At 46.4% G+C, this 11,314-nt stretch overlaps 1 protein-coding gene across 1 annotated transcript in view; it reads left to right on the top strand.

The window, feature by feature from the left end:
• The first annotated feature begins 1,581 nt into the window (after positions 1-1,581).
• The window catches only part of klhl40b (kelch-like family member 40b), a 15,513-nt gene continuing 5,780 nt past the window's right edge, over positions 1,582-11,314 (top strand). The window contains exons 1-3 of the mRNA XM_043691056.1: positions 1,582-2,809; positions 3,724-3,737; positions 10,930-11,039. Of these exons, the coding sequence (XP_043546991.1) occupies positions 1,655-2,809; positions 3,724-3,737; positions 10,930-11,039 (1,279 nt within the window). The 5' untranslated portion in view covers positions 1,582-1,654. The remainder of the gene's footprint in view (positions 2,810-3,723; positions 3,738-10,929; positions 11,040-11,314) is intronic.

An 11,314-nucleotide genomic window follows, 5' to 3' on the forward strand; every position in this document is an offset into this window, starting at 1 on the left:
CAGGATACTGATTGAGGAAGATCAGCCATGATCATAATGAATGGTGGTGCAGGCTCGAAGGGCAAAATGGCCTACTCCTGCACCTATTGTCTGTGTTTGGAATACACTCCCTCGGAACACTGTGGGGGAGGCAGGTTCAATTGAGGCATTCGAGAGGGCATGAAATGATTACTTGAATTGAATTAAATTTATTGTCACATGTACTCAAATGACTACAGTAAAAAGTTATATGTCGCCACTTACAGCACCATCTTAGGTACAAAGGGTACCTAAAGTACAATCCTTAGTAACAGAATAGAGAAATAAAGAGAAAAAAGTTACATTACAGCTATACACAATATAAACATTGGTCAGACAAAGAAACAAACATCACAATCTCTCTCAGTAGACCAAAGCAGGAGGCCTCCACATGGTCTGATTGTTGGATGCCACCACATGCCACATTGGGCCATCACCACCACGGTCTGCACTGGATTTCTGATGTCTCCGTTCCAGCCGCTGGCATTCCCGATCTGGTCACTGACATCTCTGCTGACCGCTGACCCCACTTTGGAGGCCAGAGTTGGGTGTCTGAGGCTGAGCAAAAGGGAGGAGGAAAAAAAGGAAAAAGACCAATTTGGAGACCAGAATCTCCAGCTGGAGCGTCCCTTCTCTGCCGCCATCTTACAAAACAACGTCGTGGGCGGCACGGTGGCACAGTGGTTAGCACTGCTGCCTCACAGCGCCAGAGACCCGGGTTCAATTCCCGACTCAGGCGACTGACTGTGTGGAGTTTGCACATTCTCCCCGTGTCTGCGTGGGTTTCCTCCCACAGTCACAAAGATGTGTGGGTTAGGTGAATTGGTCATGCTAAATTGCCCGTAGTGTTACGTTAAAAGGGGTAAATGTAGGGGTATGGGTGGGTTGCGCTTCGGCGGGTCGGTGTGGACTTGTTGGGCCGAAGGGCCTGTTTCCACACTGTAAGTAATCTAATCTAATCTAAACGTACAAGGCTATGGGGAGGGAGAATGACAGGAGTGTGGCACAAAATGAAAACCCCATATGCATTTCATAGGGAGCACAAACAATGCTGGGAAATGGGTTTGGGGGGTGGAGGGGAGAGACAGCGAACAATCCTTGATCCTGAGGTACAGTCTAAGGCTGGAGGATGATTCATGCTTTTTGGACAGCATGTTCCCGCCAGTTGTTAGGAGCCTGACTGACATATGGCTCTGCTGAGGATGGTTTCATCTCCAAAGTCTCCCTCCCTTCCTGAGTGCATTCCCCAGCTCTGTGCTATCTATAGACCAGAAAGGAATGTGAAGAGTGGGACAGCTGGGGGCCAGCCATCAATCCTGACACAGAAAGAGAGAGGGACACACAAGAGACGGAGACACAAATAGAGTGACAGAGCTACACACAAGAGAGAGACGGAGGGACACACAGAGCGACACAGACACGTGCACACACGAGAGACAGAGGGGGACACAGACAAGAGAGACACACAGAGAGACAGAGACATACACACAAGACAGACAGACAGACACACAAGACAGACAGACACAAGAGAGAGACAGAGGGGGACACAGACAAGAGAGACACACAGAGACATACACACAAAAAAGAGACAGAGAGAGAGACAGACAGAGAAACAGAGGGTCACAGAGAGAGGGCCATGGCGATCCCCATCGACCCAGCAGAGGAGCCCCGCATTTACCAGCAGACGCTGCTGCAGGAGGGTCTGCGGGACCTGCTGGAGAGCGGTAAGCTGGTGGACTGCGTGCTCAAGGTGAAGGGCCGGGAGCTGCCGTGTCACAGCCTGGTGCTGGCGGCCTGTAGCCCGTACTTCAGAGCGCGGCTGCTGGCGGAGGCGGGCCCAGGCCCAGGGCCGAGGAGGGAGCTGGTGCTGGACGACGAGGAGCTGGAGCCGGAGCTGGTCGAGGCCTTGCTGCGTTACCTGTACAGCTCCGAGCTGTCGCTCAGCGACGCCAACGTGAAGGAGGTGCTGTCGACCGCCAGCCTGCTGCAGATCCCGTCCGTCTTCACCGTCTGCGTGTCGTTCCTGCACCAGCGGCTGGGCCTCAGTAACTGCCTGGCCGTCTTCAGGCTCGGCCTGATGCTCGACTGCCCGCGCCTCGCCGTCGCCGCCCGGGACCTGGCGTGTGAGCACTTCCCGCTGGTGAGCAAGGACCCCGACTTCCTGGGCCTCAGCGCCGCCGAGCTCAGCGCCATCGCCTCCAGCGACTCCCTCAACGTCGAGCGCGAGGAGCTGGTCTTCGAGGCGTTGATGGCCTGGGCCTCCCGCCAGGCCTCCCCCGCCAAGGCCTTGGCCCAGCTCCTCGACTGCGTCCGCTTCCTCCTGCTGCCCCGCGGCTACCTGGAGCAGCAGGTCCAGGCCCACCCCCTCCTCAGCTCCAGCCCGGAGCTCCTCCAGAAGATCCAGCAGGTCAAGGATGCCCGCAGCAGGGAGGAGGAAGAGGGAGAGGAGAAGGGCAAGAAGACCACCAACAAGGAGGTCCAGGCCACCAGCCCTGGCAGCCAAGAGGCCAAAGAGGAGGAGGAGAAGGAGGAGGAGCAGTTGCCCCCCAGCATCCTGAACAAAACCCCCAGATTTGGCATGTTTGTCAGGGACCTCATCTGCATGATCAACGACGAGGCCACCGTGGCCTACGACCCCACCACCAACGAGTGCTACTTCGCCTCGGTCTCCTCAAAAATCCCCAAGAACCACTCCAGCGTGGTGACCAAGCAGAACCAGATCTTTGTGGCCGGCGGCCTATTCTACGATGAGGGCAATAAGGAGAACCCACTGCACTCCTACTTCCTGCAGGTGAGTTATAGGCACCCTCTCCCCTTTTGTCCCTGATATTTAGTGGAAAGGCAGGGTACAGGTCTTTGGCAACTTATGTTTACAATGGGAACTCCAAACCCACCAAGGTCTAGAAGGATAAGGTTAAAAATCACACAACACCAGGTTGTAGCCCAGATTTAATTGAAAGAACTAGCTTTTGAAGCGCTGTTCCTACTTGATGAAGGATTATTGGACTATAATCTAGTGTTGTGTGATTTTTAAACTTGGTCCAGTCTAACACTGGCATCTCCACATCATAGAAGAATAAGGGCAGGAGGTACACGGGAACACCACTCCTGCAAGTTCCCCACTAGCCTCCTCACTATCCTGACTTGGAAAATATATTCTGATGAAGGGCTTTTGCCCAGAATGTCTATTTTCATGTTCCTCGGATGCTGCCTGACAGACTATGCTTCTCTTGGCTCTAATCTGCAGTACTCACTTTCGGCTTGGGAAATACATCATTCCTTCACCGTCACCAGGTCAAAATCCTGCAACTCCCTCCCTTACAGCACTGTGGATGTACCTAAATCATACAGACTGCATTCAGCTCAAGCCTGCACACCAAAATGGATGACATCATTCAATGGCCCACTTCTGCTCCATTCAGCCCATCAAAGTCTGCTCATATTCAATGTTATTATGGTTGACCCGATAATCCTCAACTCCACTATCCTACCTTTTCCACATAACCCCTGATTCCCTTGTTATCCAGTTTCCCCCCTCAGTTGAAGCAAAACGCTCAGAGGCACAGTTTAAGTTTTACTTTCTTCATCTTTACTCCGGGCCATGGAGGTAGAGAGAGACAACGATTGCCCATGTTCACAGAGACAGGAGTTCTTTGTCTTCTCTTGAACAGTAGTTTCTTAATGAATAATATTGTCATTTTACAGGGAGGAGCATCCAGGTAAGGAGCATATATATTAATTGACTGTTACAATAAGTGAGTGTCAGTAGTAGAGATTGAGCCTTCTGCTGTTAACTGGCTTCACATAATGGATACATTTTCACCTTGTTAACCCATTACCCTTGCCTCCAGCACCCCATTGTTAACTGAAAGTTCTTATCTGATCATGCTAAATTGCTTATGAAGGGCTTTTGCCTGAAACGTCGATTTTCCTATTCCTCGGATGCTGCCTGACCTGCTGTGCTTTTTCAGCACCACTCTAATCTTGACTCTAATCTCCAGCATCTGTAGTACCCATTTTCACCATGCTAAATTGCCTCTTAGTGTCTAGGGACGTGCAAGTCATGTGGGTTAGCCATGGGAAATGTGGGGTTACAGAGATGGGGTGGGTCTGGGAGTGATGCCCTTTGGAGGGTTGGTGCTTCCTAGATGGGCCAAATGGCCTTCTCTTGTACTGTAGGAATTCTATGATTCTTCTATGGTTCTATATGGCCAGATGTTGTTTGAGGGATACGTCTTGACCTGGTCACCAGGAAGGCCTCCCTCTGTTCTCACTCAAGTCATGGAATGGAACCTTTATCCTACACCTGAGAAGGCAAATAGCCCCTTGTGTTACACCCAAAAAGAGCAGCACTTCCTCAGTACAGCACTGGAATATTAAGCTTGATAGCTCAAATCTCTGGAGTGGGGCTCTGTTATGTAAGGGTCTGAAAGGGTTAATACTGAGAAGTGCCATAAGCACCACCCATTATGATGATGTTACACAGACTTGGAGCAGAACAACTTAAGATCTTGAACCTAATATCCAGGTCCTCCCCAGTCTCAATTACAACGTCTATCATATCAGTGTGACCTGTGACTAGTCGCCAACATAAAATCACTACTTGTTAATTAGCTAGAAGAGACTGGAGTAATGATGAGCATAGATCAAAGAGGTTGGGACTGTTCTCTGTGTGAGGAACGCTGAGAGGAGATTTGATCGAGGCTTTCAAAATCCTGAGTGGGTTGGACAGAGTAGATAAAAAAAAAAAGGAAAAGAATGAGGGCATTTAAAGTAAGATAGCAAGAGGAGAAACTTTTTCACTGAGTAGTTAGGGTATGGAATGCACTGCCAAGGTAGAGGTAGGTTTAATTGAGGCATTGGATGATTATCTGAAAAGAAATGGTGCGCAGGGATAGAGGGGAAAGACAGAAGGCTGGTACAAGGTAATTAGAATGGGTATGATGGGCAGAACAGCCTCTGTCTGCCCCAGAAACAGTGCTATGATTCTGCAATCATTTAGTGATTTCCCTTTACCACACTGAACCAACCAGGTTCAGGCTGATACCAGAATGGAGACTACAAATTCCCATCGAGTCACAGCATGGAAAAAGGCCCCTCAAGGCTGTGCTGGCAAAAACAACCACCTAACTGCTGTAATCCCAAGTTTAACTGCACATACATCACTCCCCTCCAACCCCCATTGAACTATTGCTGACACACATGACAGAAAGATCGTCCTGACTCACTGAGCATCAATTTCACAAGTTGAGCCCCCGAGGGAACTATGCCAGTTATTTCAGTCACAATGACTATGCTGTAACCAAAAGCTCAGGACGTTCCATCTGATGGAGAGTCCATTACCTTGATTTATCCCCTGTTCATGGAAACCTACTGTCGATCATAGCACATCACAGTGTCCAGCGTCTTCTCCTCTTCGTTCACTTCCTTCCCGCCAATGACATAGATGGCATTTTCAGCTTCGCCCAGACCAAAAAGGCACCGCGGAGATGGTAAGGCTGGCATCCCTAGCCAGTCAGAGTCCAGAGGATCAAACTGTTCACCGGTCAAGATGCAATATTAGAAAAAAACAGCAAACATCAAGTCACACAGGACAAGGCACCAGCACTCAAAGTAACTCACATCAATCAGTCTTTTCTGACCAAACATTTCAGCCCAGAGAAGGGAAGAAATTCAGATGAACCATCAGTACGCATTGTATAGAGAATGTGACACTGGCTACCACCAGGGATGGTTGAATGGACAGCACCAATGTTGTTATCAACAGTCTCTCAAATTTCTCATTTAACAGGTTAACACACTGGCTTCCCTTTTAGATTATGCTCCTGAGCTAAAAACATACACTTCCTCCTTTTCACCCACCTTGCAAACCCTCTCCCAGCCCAATGGTTCCCATATATTCTCTATCTTTCAGTTTTCTCATCATGCCTCCTTACATCTCAGGCTGATACCAAAACTCCTGTTTTCCATTTTCAAATCATTTGTTTGCTTTTTTTTGTAATAGATAACTAGATAGTGTTCCAGTTGCTGACCATCCTTTCCTAATTACATCTTTTCTCCTTGTGGGAGAGTCTAAGACCAGAGGGTATAATCTCAGAATAAAGGGACATAGATTTAAGACTGAGATGTGGACTTTCTTCTATCAGAGGGTAGTGAGTCTGTGGCATTCTTTACTGCAGAGGGCTATGAAGGCTAGGTCATTAAGTATATCCAAAGCTGAGATAGATTTTTCAACAGTGAGGGTGTAAATGTGTATAGGGTATGAGCAGGTAGTGAAAGAGTTAAGTTCTGAGTTTTGTGAAATAAGAGGTTCAGCTGAGGCATGATTCAGCTGAGGCATGATAAGAGGTTCAGCTGAGGCAGTGCTGTACTGAGGAAGTGCTGCTCTTTTTGGGTGTAACACAAGGGGCTATTTGCCTTCTCAGGTGTAGGATAAAGATTCCATTCCATGACTTGAGTGAGAACAGAGGGAGGCCTTCCTGGTGACGAGGTGAAGACGTATCCCTCAAACAACATCTGGCCATATAGAACCATAGAATCCCTACAGTACAAGAGAAGGCCATTTGGCCCATCTAGGAAGCACCAACCCTCCAAAGGGCATCACTCCCAGACCCACCCCATCTCTGTAACCCCACATTTCCCATGGCTAACCCACATGACTTGCACGTCCCTAGACACTAAGAGGCAATTTAGCATGGTGAAAATGGGTACTACAGATGCTGGAGATTAGAGTCAAGATTAGAGTGGTGCTGAAAAAGCACAGCAGGTCAGGCAGCATCCGAGGAACAGGAAAATCGACGTTTCAGGCAAAAGCCCTTCATAAGCAATTTAGCATGGCCAATCCACCTAACCTGCACACCTTTGGACTGTGGGAGGAAACTCATGCAGACATGGGGAAAATGTGCAAACTCCACACAGTTGGCAGTGGGTGGAATTGAACATGGTGCCAGGTGCTAACAATAGTGCTAACTACAGCCATTGTGCCACCCCAAAGTATTGAGGGATTACAGCTTAGATTTACAAGAATTAAAGCAGGACTTCAGGGGTTAGGTTATGAGGAGAAATTTTACTAATTAGGCTTGTTTTCTCTAAACTTCAGAAAATTAAGGAGTGATCTGAAAAGCCAAGGTGGATAAATTATTTCCACTGGTTGGGGATTCTTGGGGACATAGTCTGAGAATTAGGGCCAGATTGTTCAGGAACGATGTTAGGAAGCACTTCTACACACAAAGGATGAGAGGGGTTTGGAACTCTCTTCCACAAATGGCAATGGATGCTGAATCAGTTGTTAATTTTAAATCTGACATTAATAAATTTTTGTTAAGCAAAGTTGCCAAGGGATATGGGCAAAAGGCAGGTATATGATGTTAGGCCACTAATCAGCCATGATCTCATTGAATGGCAGAACAGGCTTGAGGGGCTGAATGGTCTACTCCTGTGTCAGTGTTGATTGTGTAGAGGAGTTGGTCATGTGACAGTTGTTTTAAAGAAAAGGCTGAAGCTGACGATCACATTTAAAAGCATGTTTCTATCAAATGGTGTGGGACATGCTGAAGTTGTGATAGGATTATAAAGGAATTATAAACCTGTCGGTTCCTCCATTGCATTATTGGTCAGTAAGACTTTTGTTGAGTTACAAGGGAACTCCACTTGTTAATTCAATCTGAACAAATCACTTTAAATGAAGCTCATGGACTTCCATTTGAGAATGAATCTGCTACCTGTTAACTTTATCAAAGTTTTCATTCTTTGAAAAACAGTTTTGTAAGATTTCATTTTGGCTTCTTTTCGAATTATGAAAGAGATTAGGAAAACATTAAGCAATCTCTGTCAACAAATGAAACATGCAAAACCCAACACATTTAAAGCACGAAAGGCTGGTTAGCAACTAAACACATTAAAATGGATTCTAAAATACTTCCGGAATGTTTAACAAGCTTGCAGATGCTCTCCTGGGGACCCCCTGTCAATGTGGATGCTCTCCTGGAGACTCCCTGTCCATACAGATACCTACTGGGACCTCCTGTCAATATGGATACTCTCCCGGGGACCCTCTGTCCATACAGGAATCTCCCTGGGACCTCCTGTCAATATGGATGCTCTCCCGGGGACCCCCTGTCCATACAGATACCTCCCTGGAACCTCCTGTCAATATGGATGCTCTCCTGGGGACCCCCTGTCCATAGAGATACCTCCGTGACCTCTTGTCAATACGGATATTCTCCTGGGGACTCCCTGTCCGTACAGACACCTCCTAATGACCCTCCTGTTTAAAGAAACGCTCTCCCAGGGAATCCCCTGCCAATACAGACATTCATCCCAGGGACCTGCTGTAAATACAGACAGTCTCCCAGGAGACCCCCATATCATAGTGGATAGTGAGGAAGTTTGTTAAAAGATACAGTGGGATATAGATCAGTTGGAAAGTTGAGTAGAGAAATGGCAGATGGAGTTTAATCCAGTCAAGTTTAAGAGGCATTTAGACAAACACATGAACAACCAGGGAATAGAGGTATATGTGCAAGCAGATGGGATTAGTTTGGAATGGCATCAGGTTGACACCGACGTGATGGGCCGAAGGGCCTGATACCTATGTTGTTCTATGTCAATACAGATACTCTTCCAGTGACCCCATCGATATAGACCCTTGTCCAGTCACCCCTTAGTCAATACAGAAGTATAAGTATGAGTGCTCATCCTACTCTTGAGCCTGCTGCACTGTTAAGAAAAATCTGATCTTGTCCTTGACTCCATTCTTCTGCCTGTCCATTCCTCCATCCCCATAACCCTCAACTTCCTTTCAGATCAAGACTGTAACTCAGCTTTGAAGATATTCAATGATCTAGCCTCCATTACTCATTGGGAAAGAGAATTCAAAAGACCAACAACCCTCAGACTAAATTCCTCTTCATCTGTGTCTTAAATAGGAGACTCCCGCACTTGGGAATAATGTCCCTTGTTCTTGCTTTTCCTGCGAGAGGAAGCATCCTTTCAGCAGTGACCTACTGAACCCTTCAGAATCATGTTTCAATAAGATCACCTCTCAGTCTCCTAACCTCCAATGAGTATTGATGCAACTTGATCATAAGACAATGCTTTCATGCCAAAACTTACCCAATGAACCTTCTCTGAACTGTCTGCAATGCAGATATACCTTTCCTTCAGTACGTATACTAAAATAGTATACAGCACTTCAACTAATTCAGAACTTGCTGGTGAAATTCAGTAGTTTCGGCAGCATCTATGGATGGAGAAACAAAGTTAATGTTTGAGTGCAGTGACTCTTGATCAGTGTACCGTTTTGAACAGCATAATCCAAGTTTGGTCTCACAGTGTTGTGTACAGTTGTAGCAAGACTTCCTTTCTTGTATCATAGAATCCCTACAGTGTGGAAACAGGCTATTTGGCCCAACAAGTCCACACTGACCCTCCAAACAGTAACTCATCCAGACCCATTCCATTACTTTTTTTGGAAACATTTCCCCTGACTAATGCACCTAACCTACACATTCCTGAACACTATGGGCAATTTAACCTAAACATCTTTGGATTGGGGAAGGAAACCAGAGCACCTGGGGGAAAACCCACACAGACATGGGGAGAATGTGCAAACTCCACACAGACAGTCGCCTGAGCTGGGACCCGGGTCCCAGCACTGTGAAACAGTAGTGCTAACCACTGAGCCATCATGCTCCCAGGTCACCGTATATTCCAATCCCCTTGCAATAAAGGTCAAAATTGCATTTGCCTCCCTAAATACTGCCTGTACCTGTACGCTAACCTTTGTGTATGAAGACACTCAGATCCCCCTGCACTACAGCATTCTGTAGACTCTCCCTTTGTAAATAATTTTGTATTTTTCTATTCCTACTAAAGTGGACAACCTCACTTTTTCCCATATTATGCTCCATTCAGGAAATTTTTATCTTGTCACTTATCCAACTTAAGTCATTTTATAGAATTTTCGTGCCGCCCTCAGAACTTGCTTTCTAGCTTATCTTTGTAACATTAACAAATCAGGCTGCAATGCAGCCAGTCCTTTCTTCCAAGTCACTGATATTGATTGTTAATAACTGAGCCCCAGTGTTGATCCCTGAAGCATTCCACTAGCTATAGTTTGCCAACCTAAAATGAAACATTTATCCCGGTTAGTTAGCAAGCCTTCTATCCACTACTCACAAAACTCCTGTCCTTTGTAGTTGTGGCCCATTGTGTGTTTTTTAAATTCATTCACAGGATGTGGGTGTCACTGGCCAGGTCAGCATTTATTGCCCATCCCTAATTTCCCAGAGGGCAGTTAAGTGTCAACCACATTGCTGTGGGTCTGGAGTCACATGTACGCCAGAGCAGGTAAGGATGGCAGTTTCCTTCCCTAAAAGGCATTAGTGAACCAGTTGGATTTTTCTGACGATCAATTCATGGTCATCATTAAATTCTTAATTCCAGATTTTTATTGGATTCAAATTCCACCATCTGGCTCTCTGGATTAATACTGGAAATGTGTTGCTGGAAAAGCGCAGGTCAGGCAGCATCCAGGAACAGGAGAATCGACGTTTCGGGCATAAGCCCTTCTTCAGGGCTTATGCCCGAAACGTCGATTCTCCTGTTCCCTGGATGCTGCCTGACCTGCTGCGCTTTTCCAGCAACACATTTCCAGCTCTGATCTCCAGCATCTGCAGACCTCACTTTCTCCTTCTCTGGATTAATAGTCCAGTGACATTACCATAAGGCCATAGCCTTTCCCAAGTTGGCACCTTACTGAATGGAATTTGCAAATCCAAATACGCTACATCAATGACCCTGCTTGAGACATCTTTAAACTCAGAGATTCTGTGTAAACGTTTCCCAGCAGAATTGTACACAATAGTTTTCCAGTGCATCTTTTCAAAACAAATCTCTTTCTACTTACAGCACATTTAAATGGGGAGAATCAGATCCACTTCCATACGAAGTGTACGGCCATTCTGTGGTCTCTCACAACGAACGGGTGTACGTAATAGGAGGCAAAGGAAAAGATAAGTAAGTACTTCCATTCGTGAATTATTTCTTTCAAATATCAAAGCTAATCTGAGGTGTGGTTGAATCTATTCCTGTGCTCAAATAATTGACATGACTTGCACAACTTATGATCCCAGACTAGAATGCGTAATCTTTTAGTTACATTCTGGCTAGGGACCAGAAACCTTTTACAAAACTTGACAAAGGTCAAGATCCCAGGTATCTATGAAGAGAATCAAGGCAAAAGATTCCAAGATTTTAAACAAACAATGATAAATTTTACTAAACCAAGTTATAA

The sequence above is a fragment of the Chiloscyllium plagiosum genome, chromosome 5, assembly GCF_004010195.1.
Source record: "Chiloscyllium plagiosum isolate BGI_BamShark_2017 chromosome 5, ASM401019v2, whole genome shotgun sequence".
Taxonomy (NCBI): Eukaryota; Metazoa; Chordata; class Chondrichthyes; order Orectolobiformes; family Hemiscylliidae; genus Chiloscyllium; species Chiloscyllium plagiosum.